General features: G+C 50.6%; 1 protein-coding gene across 1 annotated transcript; it reads right to left on the bottom strand.

Annotated features, from left to right (window-relative positions):
• Positions 1–1,108: 1,108 nt before the first annotated feature.
• On the bottom strand, positions 1,109–13,168 carry LOC132321201 (transcription factor E2F3-like). Its single transcript, XM_059834767.1, has 5 exons — positions 13,115–13,168; positions 11,238–11,258; positions 4,359–4,470; positions 1,860–2,061; positions 1,109–1,283 (listed from the first exon to the last, which is right to left on the bottom strand). The coding sequence occupies exons 1-5, from the start codon at positions 13,166–13,168 to the stop codon at positions 1,109–1,111; spliced, it is 564 nt and encodes a 187-aa protein (XP_059690750.1).
• Positions 13,169–22,593: the final 9,425 nt, after the last annotated feature.

The raw sequence follows: 22,593 nt of genomic DNA on the forward strand, positions 1-22,593 counted from the left end.
GCTAATGCTGATCCCTCCTCGCCCATCCCCAAGGGAGCCATCAACTGCAGGGCAGGGATCTCTACCACCGCAAACAGCGCTAGAAAAACAGAGAAGTATAATGCTCGGTTTTGCTTTGCTCTAAATCTCTTTGTGGATGAAGGCAGTGCTGACCCTACTCTCTATGCCACTCGGTGGTCTTGCTTTCATACGCATTTTGAGATGCAAGCACAACCAAAAGACAGTATTTACATCGTTCACATTACTTTTTACTGACGCTCCTGTAGTTATTTCCTATCCTTCAAAACAGAGAATACGTCCACCTTATTAGATGCTCTTTAAAAACTACTGACTATTAAAAGTAATAAAAGTTTTCAGCATTTTCAGCATTTAATAAAATGCTCTCTTCTGTTGCCAGCAGGTGGGAAATCTAGTGAAAATGAGAACTGGTTACTTACAAGGGGTATTAGCAGCCAAAAGACCAGAAACCTTATGAACCTTATGCAATTGAGCATTGCTATTCCATTAAATAATTAAGTCTGAAATAGACATTTTGAGAGCTCATAAAACCTTTATCTATGATATTCCACTATAGATTCTTTAACCAGAGGAATCTAAACATTTGTTGCAAGTTTCAGGCTAAACTGACTCCCAACTTTATTTTCCTCTCTGTGTCTGGAATTTATATACGCAGCAGTTTAATGTAAAAATAAAAAAATTATTAAGTAAGGAGTACACACACACACAAGTCTTCGTTACCTTAGCAAAGACTTTGTCTGCATGCCTTTATAATTTCTGCACACATAAAAATGGGGTTTGCTCTGGGCTCAAAAGAATCGAAAGAGCACAGGTTTTGGATGTTGTCACTCATTAATCAGCTAAATTCTTGGTTCTGCTCTATGTGACCATGGATGTTAATGGGCTCCTTCATACACCACCTTTTTCTCCATTTTTTTGTTTTTGACATTCCAGAAGCATTACAGGTGCAAGTGGCTTAAGTAACTTTTATATAGAACTACATTAAAACCCATTATCCAACTTCTGGAAATTTCTGATGCTTCATATCATATTACTTAGTGGAGTTCTCTTTGTGTTACAGAGCACAGCAAGACTGACCACCGCTGAGGTTTCAAAAAAAAGGATATCTCTGATTCCCCGAGTCCTCTGTTAGCAGCTTGAGGTCCAGGGTGCAGCTTTGGATCAGCTCATCCAGTTTCTTCTCTTCCTGAGTCAGTTCGGTCACCTCCTTTGTGAGGCCTTGACACTGGGCCAGCATGCCACCGTCCTCCGACAGACGGCAGCCCCTACGGATACAGAGGGGGAAGACGCCCTTTCAGCATTTGTAAAACTTGACCCTGTGCTATGGCAAAGGGAAGAGGCAGCCTTTTACAGTGCAGATCAAGTCCTCATCTCCTTCTCCCTAAACCTGCCCATAGTGAGTCAACATCAACTACGCTTCCCAGAAAAAGCATCTTTTTATCATGCCAACACATTTTGGAACTACCACCAAGAGGGAAAAGCCAAATATTTCTAAGCTCTTCCAAAATCTTGCTTCTAACTCACCTCTCCTCTAACCACACCCTGAAAAAGACTGAGGATGGCAGTAGGTAGAGATGTGTACCTAGAACTTACGCCACTTGCAAAAGCAAATGACTTAATGCAGTATTCAGACAAAATGCTGGTTTCTAGTTTCCCTGACAAATGCTGTTTATACACTGAAAACCTGTCTAACAGAAAAAGAAAGCTTTATCCTGATAGAAGGCGTTTTGGATGATTGCTTGGGGCAAAGTGTTAGAATGGAAGGTGGGAGAAGAAAAATACTGCTGCTCTGTGACAGTGAAATCAGCCAGCAGGAAAGGAAAAGGATAATGAATACTCACATCCATTGTATGTTGGTTTTGGATTTTTTCTTAATGAGATGGATGCCTTCCAGTCCATTGGTGATATCGTAAATCCTCCTTTTTTGCACCTTGAGGACCTCTGCCGCTCTGTTCAAATCTAAGACCCCATCAGGAGATTGGCTCAGCAACTGAATGAACTTCTTTGTTAGAAGGGCAAGTGATGTATCATACCAAGTCTTTTCTGAAGGAGATTTTGGAGCTTGGCAAGAAAAGAGAAAAAAAAACCAAAACAGATAAATCAGTTTTCTCATTTTGGTTCCGAAAGCAGCATCCAGAAATGAAAGGATACATATTACAGATATTTCTTTCATTTTTACCACAGAAATCTCTCAAACCTCTGCATTAAGACACAACTTACCACTGGGTATTTATTTGTATTTCAAGCTGCACTTTTCCAAAAGTCACAGGTACATGAGCAAATACATACATTTTTTTAAATGCAAATCTTTCCATTAGTCTGATGGATACATATATGCAATATTCTACTTAGGTTTTCACTATGTGAATTCTTAAGAGTATTTTTAGTATCTATTTATTCTGGCAGCAATACCAAAAATTCCCCTATGACTCTCCTCCATCAGGCTGATAGCCTGCTTTCATCACGGTTTGATTTTCCCCTCTTGTAAGACAAGTGTTTCACATGCAATTAAGCAGGACTTGGCTGTACTTCAGTGGGTGAACACAACGACAGATTCCATCAGCGCCAGACTCCACGGCACGGCGTACAGAAAACTCAAGTGAATTAGAGGAGATTGACGCAAGACACAATTTATAATCATCATTTCCCCATAACCAAACAATGCTCAAACTGGGCAAGGGTATCCACTTCTTTTAAATTAGAAGTCAGCAAACGGCTTGGATCTTACTAGACAACGCGCTCTTTTCACGCACAAATGTAGCAATAGATGAGCTTTTAAGAGTTTAAATATGGAGATGAGAATAATTTCTAATTCTAAATGTTTGAGGACTTTGTGTCAAGGGAAATGAGCCAGCCATTATTAGAAGTCTGCTGGGCTGGTACATCTCAAACCTTTCATTTGCTTCAAGTATTACGCAGGATGGATCTTAGGCTGATCTGGTGGTCATTTTCATGTTTTCAAGGTTCAGGTCCCCCACTTGATTGCAGAAGTCAGTCAAAACTGAAATCCTACCCGAAAGTGAACCTTTAGGCTACCCTGAAACATTTTGAAGGATATGATGGCTTTTCAGTGAAAACCAATTCATTGCCTCTTTGCAAAGAGAACCTGCTGTATCTCATTCTTTGGTAGCTTCAGGGCTTGTCTGCATGGGGAACTGGAGGAAAATTCGTATCAATTAGGCGACATTCTGGATTTAGACCAGCATGATTTTTGTTTGTTTGTTTTAATTTGGGGTTTGGAAAAGAATGAGAGGGTCAGAGTGAGAAGGGCAAGAGGCTACTTGACCCCCAGCTAAACGGGGATGTGCTCCTGGTCATGCAGCAAGGGGGTTCTCTCTACGGCCTTAGCAACACTGCAGCAGCATCCTATGCACCGAATGGTACTGAACTTCTGCGAGAACGCACTTCGATTTAAAACGGACTTCATTTAGCTTAACGAAGTTTAGTTTAATGAAGACAACTGTGCTTGTTTAACTTGTCCGCATTAAGTTCGTCTCTTCAGCTAATTTCACTTTTCCCATCTGCCTCAGCAGAAACAAGACTTAGACTGGTGAGGAGGGACAAGTACCCCTCCACACCTCTTGCTCTCCCATCACTACCACTGCTGCCCCAGTCCTCCTCTTTCCCCATTCCCCTCCCTCTGCAAGCCTAACTCTCCTGCTGAAATCCCCCAAACAAGATGGCAAGGCTACACCCCCAGCGCCTGTTGCAAGAAACCTACTGCCCGAGGCAACGCAGGCGTGCAAAAATGAAGACTTGCAGCAACTAAGCAGCGGCAGTAATAATCTAGTCGTACCGCAGGGAGAGAAGGCAGCTCACAAAAAGCAGGCAGCGTGCAATGCTGCTGGGGCACAGCTACCGCTCTTTGCAAATCCCTGCCGGGGGGAATAAGCCCTGCCCATCAGCTGCTGTAACTCCAGCGACGAAGGAGGCGGCTGGCCCGATTAGCCCTGCCTAATAACTGTGCGTTTGAGCCCGTCGCAGTATCTTGATTCCTCAGCATCTACCTCTCCTAAGCATCCCCCGCTTCGTGTCCTTGGGTGAAGAGGAGGCCCTGGATGGCGAGGCTGCAGGCTGCCCGGCGGGCGGAGGGACAGACCTGGCAGCCAGGAGCCTCTGCGGCCTCTCAGCGGCTCTGCACCAACCGATCGACGCACGCCGCAAACCCGTTGCGTGCTGCTGGCTGCGGGGGCGAGGATGTTGCACACACATCCGGGCGAGGACAGTAATAAACACGCGTCTTTAGCTAGGTAACGCAGCCTGTCGTGCTGGTTCACACTGATCTCAAGCTAGTAAAATCAAAAACTCTGTGCCATACAGCGTGTTACCAGTTCCCTTACTTGTTGGACTATCTGGACTTCTTGTTGCAGCTCTTCCTTTCCCCTTTGGAGTCTTTAGTCCTTCAGCCAGATACTGGTGGCCACTTTCTCCTAGCTCCAGCCTTCGTTTCGCCTGTTAAAAAAAAACCCAAACAAATAGTAATTTTTTTTAAATTGATGGGTTGTTAAGAAGTGTATTTCACTTCACCAAACACAATATTGGGGTTACAGGAAAGGCGGACAGCAGTGAACTTTTCGCAGCAAAGTTCTGTATCAGTACAGGTTCATACCCCATATTCATCACAAGGGAATCTGAGTATTTATGGGAACCCAAAGGCAGGCTTCAATGTTTCACTCTCAGAGGCTAGGTTGATGGTTTTGTTTGGAAAATTCAGCAATTTTTTTTAATTTGAAAAGCTGAGTGACAGTTGTATGACCCGCTTCAGTCCAGTCTGGACCTTTTCAAATACATATGAAAAATGTCTACCTCCCCTTGAGTTGAGAACGTTTCGGTTAAGAAAACCAAAGACAAATGCTCAAGCACACAGGTATGCACCCGGAAACCTACATTTCTTCTGAAAAACTCCTTACGTCCATTGAAGTTTGGGCACAGGTAGTATAAGTGCAAGGGGAAGGAAAAATGTAACTTGAAAGGATGGCTTTGAGAGGACGAGTAACTTCAATTACTGTAAGCTTTCCATCAACAACATATGAGACGTTACATCAAGAGCAGCATTGGACAACTGTTCTCCTCTGCTCGTCAAGAATTCTTGTCCTCATTGAAAGCACAACCACTACATTTATTTCATATTAACTAGCACGTTTGCATTAAAGCTGCCTACATAAAAGCAAGGCAGAGCAAAAGTAGTATCAGAAAGATGATGCCTGAAAATCAGCTAAATGTTGCATTCAGCTCAATGGAAAGCTGTGTATACCTTGAATAATAAAAATCACGAATGACACTGTTAAACTGTGCAACACACAAACTGCAACCAAAACCACCACCAATATGAATTTTGTTCCTAGACAGAACCACAATCTACTATCTTTGGAAACAATTCTATACCCTGCCGTGCTACTCGGGTTACTGAAACTAAACCTGGGGATACTTGTTATCCTAACAATAGGAAGGACATTACCTGGGAAGACACAGGAAAAAGAAGAAAAAGAAGTTTTATGTCTAATGAAGTTTAGCCAAATAACTGTTTCCCAAGAATGTTGTTTATTCAATTAGGTAGAATAATTCAGAGTATTTTATTTGCTTGCTCTTTAGACTTGCCCCAAAGGGTTGGATCATATTCAGCTCCTCAGTGAGCCAAGGTAAAATAATACATTCCGCCATGGAGTTGTAGACAGATATTTCCATATTGTGGATTTAGCTTGTGTGTTTTACTTAGGGTCTGTGACCAAGAGAAGGCTCTAAATAAATTAATTTATATGCGTTATTTATGGATAGCTCGCTAACATCTTTGTACTGGACTCCGTTTGCAAACCTCAAACTTATTAAAAGGCAAGTTAAAGCACATGAAACGTGTACAAGCCCTCGGTGTAATAGCATGTACAGAGTGCTCAAGCCACTCTTCTCTTTATTTTGTGCGAAGGGGCAAGGCACTAATTCCTCGGTGACAGAGCAAAACTGAACTAACTGCATCCTTCTAACCAGCGCAGGCACCGGGCTCCGGGCAGCCCATGGGTGGCAGCTTCTCACGGCGCACAACACCTCTGCTCCGCTCCCCGAGGCAGCGGCTCCGCCATCCAAGGACACAGATTTTAAAAAGGTCGGCTGTTAACAAAAACGTCCAGCTAATATGTTTAGCCAACGTAATTGGATTAAATTACGATTACAGCTATTCCAGACGGAGAAATACATTTCACACTTTTTTTAAAGTAAGTGTTTTTTCACCCTGAGCACTGTAAGAGCAAAGGCAGGAGGGGTGAAAAGGGAACAATCCAGGGCATGGGAAGACTAGGCCAAAGGGATACAATTAAAGATAAAAGAGAATCTCAAAACCAGGTGTGAGAAGGAGGGGAAATGCTAAAGACTTAAAATCCAGAGATTTGCAGCGGCTCTCTCCATCAGAAGAGAAACTCCGGTTTGGACTACACATCAACACTTTTTGTCTCAACTTGTTTGCAAGACACAACCTAACGGTATTTCACCCCTGCTTTTGTCGTTAAACACTTACAACTTTCTCCTGTGAACTTCAAATAATCAGGTTTGGTAGTGAGAGAAGACAAGCAGCGCCCTTCAGCTGCGCGCAGCTGTCCAAGCCTGTCCGAGTGTGTCGGGCTGTTACAAACAACCCGCTCTCGCCGGTCTCGCCGGCACGCCGTAGCTACGGGCAGCGCCCGACTAGCGAGCGCCTTCTGCAAAAATACCGAATGGCAGAGACAGCACTACAGGATAGTTATTTTGTAGGGCACAAAGCATATGGAAAACCTGAGAGAGAGATACAGGGCAAAATATTTTAGAAGAGTTTGAAAGAGCTTGGTGAAGTTACCGAGAGGCGATTTTAGCAAACCCCCGGGGATGTTTAATTTCTGGCCAGATGCTACAGGTCACTCAGCAAGTGCCTTCTTCCCCTTCCTGTTTTACAAACTTCATAACAAGATGCAGGATTGAAGTGGCATATTCTCTCAATTTCTTCTTCCCCGACTTACAGACCAAAGATTTTCTAGTGCCTTTTTCTTTGCACTGGAGATCCTGGCTGACTCACAGTTTCTCCCTCCCAACTCCAACATTGTTCATAGTGCTTTCTGATATCAGGCTTCCATTGAGAAGTCTCAAGATCTGTATTCAGCAATCAGCAGAATCGGTAACCCTTTTAAAAAAAAAAAATCTTGATTTGCCTAACTTATTTCTGCTGCAGGACTATATTAATTATTTGCAGTATATGTACAAATTTTGTATTGTCTTGACTTACATTGTTTGATCAAGCATAGCATGCAGAATCTCTGACACGGTACGTGGGACCTGCTAAGAACTAGCAAGCCAAAGGACACCAGCACTAAGCGTCCCAACGATAGGGAAAGATAGAAAGCGTAGGGACTAAGAACTCAGCAACATGAAACTTGAGTGCAATAACTGGAAGTCAGGTTCCTCAGGGGGATTGTGAAAGGATCATAAAGCACATGGGGCACTGAGACAGTGAAGCCACAAATCCCTACCTCCAGCAAGAGCCGTAAAAGTAACAGGAAAGCATCCTATTGATCCGGACCAGACACCTTACTAACCCCTTGGCTGAGACCTAAAATGTTTGGCATCAACTGTTTTGACTTCATTTTCTCTTTCAATACTACAAACAACTGCTGGTCTAAATACAACTATGGATCCACTGTGCAGTGCAGACCACTAAAACCAGGGGGCCCCTCGACTCCTATGTAGTTATGCTCTTTTAGGCTCAAGCCCCTTCTAAAAAAAAAAAAAAAACAAAAAAAACGAAACCCAGGTAGCTACCACAATTAACATCAGAGGCAAATCTACAAGAATGTCTTCATAAGAACACTTGTGTCTATAGGAAAATAGAACCTACTAGGATAAGGATAATATGTCTAAATACCAGGTGTATTCGTTAGGAAGTATCTTCTTTCCATTCTTTCCATTCACTTGTTTTTGACCTTGTGTTTCAAGATGTTCTCTAACATTTCCCCCCTTTGAGACTTCTGGATATACTTTATAATTCCCATAAGCCTCAATCTCCCTTTACTTAGGTTCCACCACTTAGACAGAAGGTGGTGGCATTTGTCACTTTTCTAATTAGGCCTTTTCACACATTCTCAAATCTATCCCATCTTCTTACAACCTGGAAAAGAAACAGAAATAGGTAATATTTCAATTTTAACTTGATTACGCAATAACACAGCCTTAAGAGTCCTGTTGAAATGGTTCTCTTGTTGTCAAACTCTGACAGAGGAGTTGGTTAACTCATGCATAGTAGATCCAGGACCTTTACAGTAGTTGAGACAAGAGTCTGTGTTCTGGTGTTATCATTATATCAATTCAGCAATGTAGTTAGGGCATAGATGATCACAGTTTAAGGTTTGGTAACTTCCCTTTCTGATAAGGTTTATCCAAAAGGGTTTGTCTTACAGCTAAATTGTTTAAATCTTTGGTATCAATCCCCTCTTTTGAAGTACATTTTCTTACCACTTCCATGTATTATTCCTGTAAAACATCACTACCTCTTGAAGTAACTTAGAAATTAAATTTATATTGAAGGTACAGCACTGAAGAAATCTTCAGGGTGAGTGTGGCGAATATGCAAGGAAACCATCCCACAGAAGCTCCCTAGGCAACCTTGGATGTTGGCAACACCAGGGGAGTTTGGTATGCTGACTCTAAGAGAAACTGCACAGAGGGTGGAGTGGAGTGGAGACACCGCCGCCAGGCTCTGGGATAAGACGGGAACTGGAAGGTACTATGGAACTGACAAGCCGCATATTTCCTACCCTGAGCCGCCTATTTACCACCCCGAGCCAACAGTCTGTCATTTTTTGTCAAAATACTATCTTTGGGTGAACTTTGCTCATTATAATCTCATTATAATACCAAAACACCACACCTCCATCCCAAAGCTACCCACCTCCAAGGTGCGACCACCCCTCGCTGAGCTTGCACTCTGGATTTTTCTCACTCTATACCTTTAAAAGCAGAATGAGAAACTTTTACACCAATTGCAAGAGAGGTATGTATGACTAGAGTCACTCAAGCTCCACCTGTAAGGACAGATAATATAAAAATGGCTTAAGAGAGGAGGGATGCCAGGGAAGATACCAGGCAGACCGCCTCTGACACCTGGGATCAGAGCCTCTCTTCCCCCCCACAGGGACGCCTTTGGGTAAGGTTCGAACACTTGGTTACACCGAGTGCTTCCCCGGGCAACTTAGAAGTCTCTATAGAGTTGCTTTATAACTTAACACGTTTGTCGCCAGGCTATAGTGCTCATATTCTTGGTATTTGCACATGCTTTGCAGGCAGTAATTTTATCACCGGCAGCCCAAAAGAACTTGTGTATCTGTTGCTTCAATAAACTGCACTATTCGTTAATCTAGCCGTGACAGTTCTCACTGAATGCCACCAAATCCCTTAAGTGTGGCCGTGCTAGTTCATGGAACGTGACTAGACTGAAAGTGTATGGTGTTACGAGTGTATCCGTAATCGTGCGAGTTCAACACATTGAACGCGACCGGACTTGTAACACAGAGAGTAGGGCAGATTTTACTCACCACCTATACTGCTGTGAAGCTTGAAGGACTTACTCCGTGGATACATTACAGCAGGATCAAGGCAGCCACATCACCAAAATGGACTGTCAAACAAGAGTGACCTTTACGTTTAAAATTAACTCAGGAATCATGAAGTTGTGGGTTATATCTCTTGCAGCGATGTCAGGAAGCGCAGAGGTCTATAAAGACGAAGAGGTCCCAATTCTAACTTTGATACAAGGGTTTGGCAGAATGCCTCATCTTACCAGTGTCACAGCATGTATCTCAGTCTCTCATTCACCTAGTCATCCCATCCCATGGGGTATTATACCAATAAACTCATCTTTACTAGAGGAATATGATAACATCACAGGAGCCTTTAAAGGGCCTAATGTTTCCTACTATTTGGACAAAGACAACAAGTGTAGACAAAGAGGCGTTGCATTAAAGGGCAAGGCGATTTGGCAGAAAATAACCCCCCGTGCGTTCCAGCAACTCTATAGAGACTTCTAAGTTGCCCGGGGAAGTACTCGGTGTAACCAAGTGTTCGAACCTTACCCAAAGGCGTCCCTGTGGGGGGGAAGAGAGGCTCTGATCCCAGGTGTCAGGGGCGGTCTGCGATGGTATCTTCCCTGGCATCCTTCCTCTCTTAAGCCATTTTTATATTATCTGTCCTTACAGGTGGAGCTTGAGTGACTCTAGTCATACATACCTCTCTTGCAATTGGTGTAAAAGTTTCTCGTTCTGCTTTTAACGTTATAGACTGAGAAAAATCCAGAGCACAAGCTCAGCGAGGGGTGGTCGCATCTGGGAGGTGGGTAGCTTTGGGATGGAGGTGTGGTGTTTTGGTATTATAATGAGATTATAATGAGCAAAGTTCACCCAAAGATAGTATTTTGACAAAAAATGACAGACTGTTGGCTCGGGGTGGTAAATATGCAGCTCAGGGTAGGAAATATGCGGCTTGTCAGTTCCATAGTACCTTCCAGTTCCCGTCTTATCCCAGAGCCTGGCGGCGGTGTCTCCACTCCACTCCACCCTCCGTGCAGTTTCTCTTAGAGTCAGCACACCAAACTCCCCTGGTGTTGCCAACATCCAAGGTTGCCTAGGGAGCTTCTGTGGGATGGATTCCTTGCATATTCGCCACACTCACCCTGAAGATTTCTTCAGTGCTGTACCTTCAATATAAATTTAATTTCTAAGTTACCTCCAGCAATTATTCCACAAGTGGCAGTGATGTTTTACAGGAATAATATATGGAAGTGGTAAGAAAATCTAACTACTTCAAAAGAGGGGATTGATACCAAAGATTTAAACAATTTAGCTGTAAGACAAACCCTTTTGGATAAACCTTATCAGAAAGGGAAGTTACCAAACCTTAAACTGTGATCATCTATGCCCTAACTACATTGCTGAATTGATATAATGATAACACCAGAACACAGACTGAACTCATGTCTCAACTACTGTAAAGGTCCTGGATCTACTATGCATGAGTTAACCAACTCCTCTGTCAGAGTTTGACAACAACAACAAGAGAACCATTTCAACAGGACTCTTAAGGCTGTGTTATTGTGTAATCGGGTTAAAATTGAAATATTACCTATTTCTGTTTCTTTTCCAGGTTGTAAGAAGATGGGATAGATTTGAGAATGTGTGAAAAGGCCTAATTAGAAAAGTGACAAATGCCACCACCTTCTGTCTAAGTGGTGGAACCTAAGTAAAGGGAGACTGAGACTTATGGTGTCGCGTTAAAGGAATGCAGTTTCGAAATTTGTCTGTCAGAGTCCCAGGACTTTCACTGATCCATTTATCAGAGCCCCAGCAAGAGGACTTGCACTGAGCAGATGCACAAAAATTGAAATTAGTTATTTTATTGAAAGCGACAGAAACAGATTCGAGATTGCCGTTGATAAATTCACTAACTACAACAGTGCTACTAATTGAGGGTAATATTGCTAGCAGACTTGATAGTAATACAAGAACCCGGGGATAACTGTCACCCAGAGGGTGAGAGGCGCAGCGCTTATGTTACAGGGCATTTTGAGAAACAAGGGTTAAAAGTAAGAAAGAAAAATGTAGAGAAGACACTTTGTAACAACTGCACTGGGTACTTAGACATATTAGAGATAAAGACTGTCTCCACTGACTCTCTGCTGATAAAGATTGTCTTCACTGACTCTCTGCTAACTAGCAATAATGACTAGAACAAGGAGTAATCGTAGAAAAATAGAAAAGACTGCCAAAATAGTGCCCTAGAGTTAACTTGTCTCATTATAATCTCATTTTAATACTAAAAAACACACCTCCTAGCTAGAGAAGCCCCAACCCAATTTATCCCCCTACTCTCTGAGCATGCGTGGTGAATTAAAAGAGAACTGTAACTTTAAGATGAAGTAAGAAAAGTCTTAACCAATAGTTAATTACGGGTAGCACCAGTAGGCGTAACTAACTTTGTTAACTGTTTTAAATACCTGTCATGATTTTAACCCTGTGTGCAAGCTTTGTGGAGAAATCCCCCTGCACCCGGCGCCGCAATAAACATGCCTGCTTTATAACTCTGAGTGAGTTGTGAAGTTCGTTTCCGCATGTCACATCCGGTTGCCTCAGCTGGGCCCCGAGGCCCAAGTGTGCAATATCAAGCAGCTACTGGTTCACGAGCACTACAGTAACATCACGCAGAGGAACGACATCGCCCTGCTGGAACCGGACCGGCCAATGCCCTCTAGCCTCCAGGGACCTAGCCCCGCGCAGCAAACGCAACGCACGGGACTGGCTCCTGCTTTCCTCCCGTGACTGCCCTGCACTCCAGCATGGGAGCAAGGCTCCACCATACAGCTCTAGAAGGTAGACTGAGGAGATGAGGCTGATACAGGATTTACCAAAGCCATGGATGTCGTGGTTTAACCCCAGCTGGCAACTAAGCACCACCCAGCCACTCGCTCACTCCCCCCAGGTGGGATGGGGGAGAGAATCGGAAGGGTAAAAGTGAGAAAACTCGCGGCTTGAGATAAAGACAGTTCAATAGGTGAAGCAAAAGCTGCGCAGGCAAGCAAAGCAAAACAAGGAATTCGTTCACTACTTCCCACCGGCAGGCAGGTGTTCAGCCATCTCCAGGAAAGCAGGGCTCCATCACGCGTAACGGCTACTTGGGAAGACAAATGCCATCACCCCGCACGTCCCCCCCTTCCTTCTTCTTCCCCCAGCTTTATATGCTGAGCATGACGTCCTATGGTATGGAATATCCCTTTGGTCAGTTGGGGACAGCTGTCTCAGCTGTGTCGCCTCCCAACTTTTTGTGCACCCCCAGCCTACTCGCTGGTGGGGCGGTGTGAGAAGCAGAAAAGCCCTTGACTCTGTGTAAGCCCTGCTTAGCAGTACCTAAAACATCCCTGCTTTATCAACACGGTTTCCAGCACAAATCCAAAACACAGCCCCATACTAGCTACTAAGAAGAAAACTAACGCTACCCCAGCCAAAACCAGCACAATGGAGAATGGCGTGTGGTGCTGAGAGCGGGAGCATCCTTCTCTGGCTAGAGCCTAAAATTGCGTGTCCTTGGCCACGCGTACCAGGGGCCACAACGGCCCTTGTCGTTGTTGGCCCAGACCAGCAACGTAACTCATAGACAGCAAGGACAGGAAGCCTGCCAGAGGCTGTTGCTGTGGCTGACGTAGCCAGGATGGCCTGTGCTGCGTCTGCGTTTCACGGGGCTTTGTGCCGGAAGGCTGACACTGCTTGGGTACGCCTGCCTTAGTTGGCTTGCACATCACTGCTTGCCTGCCGCGGCTATAACCAGATTGGCTCTTCAATGCCCAGACATGTGCCTACTGCCTGGAGCAGTTCTGTTCTCTGGCGTATGCTTTTTGGGAAGGAGCTGCTGTCAAACGGCTGCAGGGAGCAGGGTGGCAGTGAACTTCCCAAAGAGGCTATGATGCCCCACTTGGTTTTTTCCTGCCAGCTGTTAGCAGGCAGTGCTCGGAGGCAGGCGCTGCTGCCTGCCACGGGGCCTGCACGCCTTCATCCCACAAGCACAGCATTCAGTGCTGGGTGGGGGGGGAGCGACTGTCGGGGGCGTCCGATGCCAGCTTCTGCCTCCCCTCCTGCTTGGAACCCCCCCATGTTGCCCCCCCTGCCCCGAGAGGCCACCACGCCCAGCACCCGGAACCAGCGACTCTGTGACATCAGCCCCGGGACCAAGGGCACCGCGGGCAACGCGAGTACTGCGGGCACTACGTCGTTTGCCGCGCTGGTGGCGACGAGCTCTCCGTGCTTGCAGCTGCCACGTGTTGCTGGCAGCGATGAATTTGCTCCGCCTCCTCGTCCTGCTGGCCCTGTGCGGGCCTGCGCACGGCACGTGGGACACCTGTGGGTAAGTAAGTGGCCCAAGGCTCCGGCAGGGAGCTTCGGCAACCCTTATGGGCTTCACTGGAGGGTGCCCGCTTGTCCCCCGTGGCCACGCCACAGCTTCCTGAACCCCACCTGGGAACTTCAGTTCCTTGCCAGCACCCACGCTGCTGGCACAACTGGCCTGCGGGGATAAAACAGAAACGGGGGCGGATGCACGCACGCCCCACGGGCTTCCCTGGCCTTGCTGTCCACGCAACGCCTTGTGGAGAGGGAAGACAGCTGACTCGTAGCCTGAAGAGCAGCAAGCCCTCGAGCAGGGCAGTAATGAGGAGTTTCTGTTTCCAGAGGGACCTGCGGGCTCCGGCCCATGGCTTCTCAGCACGGCGTGTCGCGCGTCGTGGGTGGCACAGATGCCCAGCCAGGGGCCTGGCCCTGGATCGTCAGCATCCAGGATCCCTGGAAAACAGGCACGGGGCATACATGCGGAGGGTCCCTCATCAGCCCACAGTGGGTCCTCACAGCAGCCCACTGCTTCATTGAGGCCAGGTAAGGGGAGGACCAGGGAACGCGGATATCCCCACAACACTAGCAGGTGCCCTGTCCGCAGCACCGCGTGCTACTGCCATCCCGTCTCCTTGCAGTCCGCCCAGTGCCTGGGTACTGCAGAGCCCAGCTGAGAGACTGCTCAGGAGAAGGCTGGGCTTGTGCCACTGCTTCCTAGCAGCCTCCAGCTCAACATTCCTTGTGCCTAAGGCGTGCCAGGGCACTCGCCCCCTCCCTAGCGCTGCTTGCCTCTCTCCCTTGCGGAGCAGAAGGCAGGGAACTGCAGGGCTGCTGCAGCACATGGCTCCGCTCCCTCTGACCCCTCTCTCCCTCTGCCTTCCAGGCACATCACCATGTGGCGCGTGGTGGTCGGGGCCACCCGGTTGACTCAGCTGGGCCCTGAGGCCCAAGTGCGCCATATCAAGCGGCTACTGGTTCACGAGCACTACAGTAACATCACGCAGAGGAACGACATCGCCCTGCTGGAACTGGACCAGCCTGTGCAGTGCAGCTACTCCATCCAGCTTGCCTGTGTGCCCGACGCCTCGCTGAGAGTGTCAGAGCTGACAACCTGCTACGCCAGCGGCTGGGGTTCCACGACTGCAAGATGTGAGTTCCCAAAAAGTACTCGTGTCCTGAGCGCAAGCTTGGCACGCAGGGGAGACGGGTTGGGCTTCCTGAGAGCAGAGGCGAAAGCCAGAGTCAGGCTGCGGGGACGCATGCCTCTAGAGAGATGGGCCTGAGCCATTCCCCAAAGGGAGGCACAAGGGGACCACCGGTACAGTGCCTTCAAGGTGCAAAGCCAAGCCCTAGGGAAGGGCTTCACCCACACAGGGGAGGACAAATGGCAACGAGCTGCCTGGTGTTAATTCCTCTCTGTGCTCACAGCTGGAGGATCAACTGATGTCCTGCAGGAGGCCAAGGTCCGCCTCATTGATGTCAACCTCTGTAACAGCAGCGGGTGGTACAGAGGGGCCATCCACACCCACAACCTGTGTGCTGGCTACGCGCAGGGTGGCATCGACACCTGCCAGGTAGGAGCGTGCTACGAGTCAAGCCCCAGCAGCACAGGCAGCCCTCTCACAACCGTCCCACGCAGACCCCAGCGCGTGCTTTGCCTGGCAAGTCACCCTCCCACCGCTGGGTCCCCACCGCTGCTGGGGCTCACCTCCCCTTCCCCACCTGCAGCTCCTTGCCCAGTGCCCCCCTTGCCCCAGAGGCCTGCGACTCTGCCCACAAAGCCCATCCAGTGCTCTTGGCAGCACGCAGCTCCACATCCCAAGCCTGGAGCATGTGCGTTCCACACGTGAAGAAGGATCGCTGTGCAGAGAGGAGAGCGAGCCCTACCTTACAGGCCCACCACCCCCTCCCACACAAGCTCCTGTAGGCCCCGGCACCTGAGCGGGGCCTTTCTGTGCCGCAGAGCACAGCTCTGGCAGGTGCTGTGAGAGAGAAGGAGCCAGCCGTAGTGCTGACGGAGGCCACCCAACAACACCTTTGTCCTCTCTCCTCCGCTGCAGGGCGACAGCGGTGGTCCTCTCGTCTGCCAAGATAACAATGCAGACTACTTCTGGCTCGTTGGAGTCACCAGCTGGGGGAAAGGCTGCGCGAGAGCAAGACGGCCCGGAGTCTACACCTCCACGCAGCACTTTTACGACTGGATCCTGGCACAGATGGGACTGCGCCCAGCAGTATCGGCTACTCCAACGCCACAGCCAGGCTTCACCTCAAGCCCCTTTCAGAGGCCGAGACCCATACCAACTCAGTTGGGCACGTTTACACCCTGCCCATTTCCAGTCCAGAGGCTGGTGCAATTCTTTACTCGGGTGCAGGAGCTCCTGCAGTTCCTAAGGGGGACAAAGGCCTGAGCAGCAGGATGGACAGGATCCAGTGCAGCCGGCAGCGTACCACCGCCTTTTCCTTGGCAGTGCTGAAGGGCTGAAGCTGACTCAGTTCTTCCAATAAAATTGCCAATTTTCACAGCTAACCATGCTTCAGTCCGATTCAGTCTCCCGGGCAAGGCAAGGACTTCCACGCCCGGCGCCTGCAAAACGAGGCCGCAGGCAGTCAAGTAGGGCGCAAAGGGAAAGAGCCACTCAAAAGGGCTGAAACCGTGCCTGGTCAGAGAGGAGGGTGCTCAGAGCCAGCGTGAGATGGAGAAGACTGGCACACTGTGGCTAGAACGAGGATAGGGAAAAAATGATGGGACATGCAGACGACTTTGGGGGTGTGCATTAAGGCACACAAGCTGCCGACTAGGGCCTGGCGTAAGCCTTAGCTCACTGAACGGCCTGTGCCAAACTCCTGAGCGTGACAAGAGAAATTGCTGACCGTAGCGAACAGACTGAGCAGCTGACAGGAGTTACAGTGCCATGAGGAAGAGCCAGATTTCACGGGTAGTTGAGGGGGATTGATGGGAGAGGTGGCCCCACTTCACAGATAATTGAAGGGAGAGTTGGGCTCATTTTGGGGAGAGGAATCTGGCAGGGCCAGCAGTACCCAGGAAACCCCATCAGTAATGGCGTGGAAGTCCAAGGTGACCTAGCTAAGAGCACCTGCAACACCAAATCCGTTCACAGATGTAGCAAACCTGGGAGCAAGGGGGGAAAAAGAAGCAAGGGGCTAGGTCCCTTGTTTGGGAGGAGACAAGGGCAGAGAAAGAGGCGTTGAGGAAGATGAGGGGGATGTATAAGCACGGAAAATGGAGGGAAGGGGGTGGGGGTGGGGAATCAAGGAGCTAGGCGCACATAAGCCAACTTGTTTGCTTCTTTGACTCAGCCCAGCGCCTAATCCCCACAGTCCGCCCTACCTTCTTTCTGAGAGCGCTCCCAAATCCTTTTCTGTGTGGCCTCACTCTGTACCCAGTGGGGGGTGGGGGGTGGGTCCAGGGGCCTGGCTGCTAGCAATGGCAGAAGGGAACTCTGGTCACAGGGACCCAGCGGTTGGAGACACCAAGTGTCTAGGGCCAGCTACTGGTGGGAGCACTGGCTGCGCGGGCAAGTTGCTCTTGAGCTTGAAGCTCGACTAGTTCATGAGCAAGAGGAGATACAGAGCTGGAAAGACCCAAGGTCTGTGCCAACCACTGGGTAAGTAGTTTGACATCCAGCCACGGATTTTAGTTGAACTTACTTCCCTTGCTAATATTTAAGGCACTGGGAGAAGGCTGGGATGTGCCACTGCTTTCTAGCAGCCTCCAGCTCGACATTCCTTGTGCCTAAGGCGTGCCAGGGCACTCGCACCCTCCCTAGGGCTGCTTTCCCCTTTCCATTATGAAGCAGGAGGCAGGGAACTGCTGGGCTGCTGCAGCACATGGCTCCGCTCCCTCTGACCCCTCTCTCCCTCTGCCTTCCCGGCACATCACCATGTGGCACGTGGTGATCGGGGCCACCCGGTTGCCTCAGCTGGGCCCTGAGGCCCAAGTGTGCAATATCAAGCAGCTACTGGTTCACGAGCACTACAGTAACATCACGCAGAGGAACGACATCGCCCTGCTGGAACTGGACCGGCCAATGTCCTCTAGCCTCCAGGGACCTAGCCCCGCTCAGCAAATGCAACGCACGGGGCTGGCTCCTGCTTTCCACCCGTGACTGCCCTGCACTCCAGCATGGGACCAAGGCTCCACCATACAGCTCTAGAAGGTAGACTGAGGAGATGAGGCTGATACAGGATTTACCAAAGCCATGGATGTCGTGGTTTAACCCCAGCTGGCAACTAAGCACCACCCAGCCACTCGCTCACTCCCCCCAGGTGGGATGGGGGAGAGAATTGGAAGGGTAAAAGTGAGAAAACTCGCGGCTTGAGATAAAGACAGTTCAATAGGTGAAGCAAAAGCTGCGCAGGCAAGCAAAGCAAAACAAGGAATGCGTTCACTACTTCCCACCGGCAGGCAGGTGTTCAGCCATCTCCAGGAAAGCAGGGCTCCATCACGCGTAACGGCTACTTGGGAAGACAAATGCCATCACCCCGCACGTCCCCCCCTTCCTTCTTCTTCCCCCAGCTTTATATGCTGAGCATGACGTCATATGGTATGGAATATCCCTTTGGTCAGTTGGGGTCAGTTGTCCCAGCTGTGTCGCCTCCCAACTTTTTGTGCACCCCCAGCCTACTCGCTGGTGGGGCGGTGTGAGAAGCAGAAAAGCCCTTGACTCTGTGTAAGCACTGCTTAGCAGTACCTAAAACATCCCTGCTTTATCAACACGGTTTCCAGCACAAATCCAAAACACAGCCCCATACTAGCTACTAAGAAGAAAACTAACGCTACCCCAGCCAAAACCAGCACAATGGAGAATGGCGTGTGGTGCTGAGAGCGGGAGCATCCTTCCCTGGCTAGAGCCTAAAATTGCGTGTCCTTGGCCACGCGTACCAGGGGCCACAACTGCCCTTGTCGGTGTTGGCCCAGAACAGCAACGTAACTCATAGACAGCAAAGACAGGAAGCCTGCCAGAGGCTGTTGCTGTGGCTGACGTAGCCAGGATGGCCTGTGCTGCGTCTGCGTTTCACGGGGCTTTGTGCCAGAAGGCTGACACTGCTTGGGTACGCCTGCCTTAGTTGGCTTGCACATCACTGCTTGCCTGCCGCGGCTATAACCAGATTGGCTCTTCAATGCCCAGACATGTGCCTACTGCCTGGAGCAGTTCTGTTCTCTGGCGTATGCTTTTTGGGAAGGAGCTGCTGTCAAACGGCTGCAGGGAGCAGGGTGGCAGTGAACTTCCCAAAGAGGCTATGATGCCCCACTTGGTTTTTTCCTGCCAGCTGTTAGCAGGCAGTGCTCGGAGGCAGGCGCTGCTGCCTGCCACGGGGCCTGCACGCCTTCATCCCACAAGCACAGCATTCAGTGCTGGGTGGGGGGGGAGCGACTGTCGGGGGCGTCCGATGCCAGCTTCTGCCTCCCCTCCTGCTTGGAACCCCGTCATGTTGCCCCCCCTGCCCCGAGAGGCCACCACGCCCAGCACCCGGAACCAGCGACTCTGTGACATCAGCCCCGGGACCAAGGGCACCGCGGGCAACGCGAGTACTGCGGGCACTACGTCGTTTGCCGCGCTGGTGGCGACGAGCTCTCCGTGCTTGCAGCTGCCACGTGTTGCTGGCAGCAATGAATTTGCTCCGCCTCCTCGTCCTGCTGGCCCTGTGCGGGCCTGCGCACGGCACGTGGGACACCTGTGGGTAAGTAAGTGGCCCAAGGCTCCGGCAGGGAGCTTCGGCAACCCTTATGGGCTTCGCTGGAGGGTGCCCGCTTGTCCCCCGTGGCCACGCCACAGCTTCCTGAACCCCACCTGGGAACTTCAGTTCCTTGCCAGCACCCACGCTGCTGGCACAACTGGCCTGCGGGGATAAAACAGAAACGGGGGCGGATGCACGCACGCCCCACGGGCTTCCCTGGCCTTGCTGTCCACGCAACGCCTTGTGGAGAGGGAAGACAGCTGACTCGTAGCCTGAAGAGCAGCAAGCCCTCCAGCAGGGCAGTAATGAGGAGTTTCTGTTTCCAGAGGGACCTGCGGGCTCCGGCCCATGGCTTCTCAGCACGGCGTGTCGCGCGTCGTGGGTGGCACAGATGCCCAGCCAGGGGCCTGGCCCTGGATCGTCAGCATCCAGGATCCCTGGAAAACAGGCACGGGGCATACATGCGGAGGGTCCCTCATCAGCCCACAGTGGGTCCTCACAGCAGCCCACTGCTTCATTGAGGCCAGGTAAGGGGAGGACCAGGGAACGCGGATATCCCCACAACACTAGCAGGTGCCCTGTCCGCAGCACCGCGTGCTACTGCCATCCCGTCTCCTTGCAGTCCGCCCAGTGCCTGGGTACTGCAGAGCCCAGCTGAGAGACTGCTCAGGAGAAGGCTGGGCTTGTGCCACTGCTTCCTAGCAGCCTCCAGCTCAACATTCCTTGTGCCTAAGGCGTGCCAGGGCACTCGCCCCCTCCCTAGCGCTGCTTGCCTCTCTCCCTTGCGGAGCAGAAGGCAGGGAACTGCAGGGCTGCTGCAGCACATGGCTCCGCTCCCTCTGACCCCTCTCTCCCTCTGCCTTCCAGGCACATCACCATGTGGCGCGTGGTGGTCGGGGCCACCCGGTTGACTCAGCTGGGCCCTGAGGCCCAAGTGCGCCATATCAAGCGGCTACTGGTTCACGAGCACTACAGTAACATCACGCAGAGGAACGACATCGCCCTGCTGGAACTGGACCAGCCTGTGCAGTGCAGCTACTCCATCCAGCTTGCCTGTGTGCCCGACGCCTCGCTGAGAGTGTCAGAGCTGACAACCTGCTACGCCAGTGGCTGGGGTTCCACGACTGCAAGATGTGAGTTCCCAAAAAGTACTCGTGTCCTGAGCGCAAGCTTGGCACGCAGGGGAGACGGGTTGGGCTTCCTGAGAGCAGAGGCAAAAGCCAGAGTCAGGCTGCGGGGACGCATGCCTCTAGAGAGATGGGCCTGAGCCATTCCCCAAAGGGAGGCACAAGGGGACCACCGGTACAGTGCCTTCAAGGTGCAAAGCCAAGCCCTAGGGAAGGGCTTCACCCAGACAGGGGAGGAGAAATGGCAACGAGCTGCCTGGTGTTAATTCCTCTCTGTGCTCACAGCTGGAGGATCAACTGATGTCCTGCAGGAGGCCAAGGTCCGCCTCATTGATGTCAACCTCTGTAACAGCAGCGGGTGGTACAGAGGGGCCATCCACACCCACAACCTGTGTGCTGGCTACGCGCAGGGTGGCATCGACACCTGCCAGGTAGGAGCGTGCTACGAGTCAAGCCCCAGCAGCACAGGCAGCCCTCTCACAACCGTCCCACGCAGACCCCAGCGCGTGCTTTGCCTGGCAAGTCACCCTCCCACCGCTGGGTCCCCACCGCTGCTGGGGCTCACCTCCCCTTCCCTACCTGCAGCTCCTTGCCCAGTGCCCCCCTTGCCCCAGAGGCCTGCGACTCTGCCCACAAAGCCCATCCAGTGCTCTTGGCAGCACGCAGCTCCACATCCCAAGCCTGGAGCATGTGCGTTCCACACGTGAAGAAGGATCGCTGTGCAGAGAGGAGAGCGAGCCCTACCTTACAGGCCCACCACCCCCTCCCACACAAGCTCCTGTAGGCCCCGGCACCTGAGCGGGGCCTTTCTGTGCCGCAGAGCACAGCTCTGGCAGGTGCTGTGAGAGAGAAGGAGCCAGCCGTAGTGCTGACGGAGGCCACCCAACAACACCTTTGTCCTCTCTCCTCCGCTGCAGGGCGACAGCGGTGGTCCTCTCGTCTGCCAAGATAACAATGCAGACTACTTCTGGCTCGTTGGAGTCACCAGCTGGGGGAAAGGCTGCGCGAGAGCAAGACGGCCCGGAGTCTACACCTCCACGCAGCACTTTTACGACTGGATCCTGGCACAGATGGGACTGCGCCCAGCAGTATCGGCTACTCCAACGCCACAGCCAGGCTTCACCTCAAGCCCCTTTCAGAGGCCGAGACCCATACCAACTCAGTTGGGCACGTTTACACCCTGCCCATTTCCAGTCCAGAGGCTGGTGCAATTCTTTACTCGGGTGCAGGAGCTCCTGCAGTTCCTAAGGGGGACAAAGGCCTGAGCAGCAGGATGGACAGGATCCAGTGCAGCCGGCAGCGTACCACCGCCTTTTCCTTGGCAGTGCTGAAGGGCTGAAGCTGACTCAGTTCTTCCAATAAAATTGCCAATTTTCACAGCTAACCATGCTTCAGTCCGATTCAGTCTCCTGGGCAAGGCAAGGACTTCCACGCCCGGCGCCTGCAAAACGAGGCCGCAGGCAGTCAAGTAGGGCGCAAAGGGAAAGAGCCACTCAAAAGGGCTGAAACCGTGCCTGGTCAGAGAGGAGGGTGCTCAGAGCCAGCGTGAGATGGAGAAGACTGGCACACTGTGGCTAGAACGAGGATAGGGAAAAAATGATGGGACATGCAGACGACTTTGGGGGTGTGCATTAAGGCACACAAGCTGCCGACTAGGGCCTGGCGTAAGCTTTAGCTCACTGAACGGCCTGTGCCAAACTCCTGAGCGTGACAAGAGAAATTGCTGACCGTAGCGAACAGACTGAGCAGCTGACAGGAGTTACAGTGCCATGAGGAAGAGCCAGATTTCACGGGTAGTTGAGGGGGATTGATGGGAGAGGTGGCCCCACTTCACAGATAATTGAAGGGAGAGTTGGGCTCATTTTGGGGAG

Source organism: Gavia stellata, unplaced genomic scaffold (assembly GCF_030936135.1).
Source record: "Gavia stellata isolate bGavSte3 unplaced genomic scaffold, bGavSte3.hap2 HAP2_SCAFFOLD_161, whole genome shotgun sequence".
Classification (NCBI taxonomy): Eukaryota; Metazoa; Chordata; class Aves; order Gaviiformes; family Gaviidae; genus Gavia; species Gavia stellata.

What these genes read in the sequence shown, in the direction of transcription:
- LOC132321201 (XM_059834767.1), bottom strand. Translation starts at nt 13,168, where the DNA reads ATGAGTTACGTTGCTGGTCTGGGCCAACAACGACAAGGGCCGTTGTGG. An exon ending in AAGTCCAGATAGTCCAACAA is followed by an intron (nt 2,062 to 4,358) that starts GTAAGGGAACTG and finishes AATCTCCTTCAG; the next exon opens with AAAAGACTTGGTATGATACA. An exon ending in AAAACCAACATACAATGGAT is followed by an intron (nt 1,284 to 1,859) that starts GTGAGTATTCAT and finishes CTGTATCCGTAG; the next exon opens with GGGCTGCCGTCTGTCGGAGG.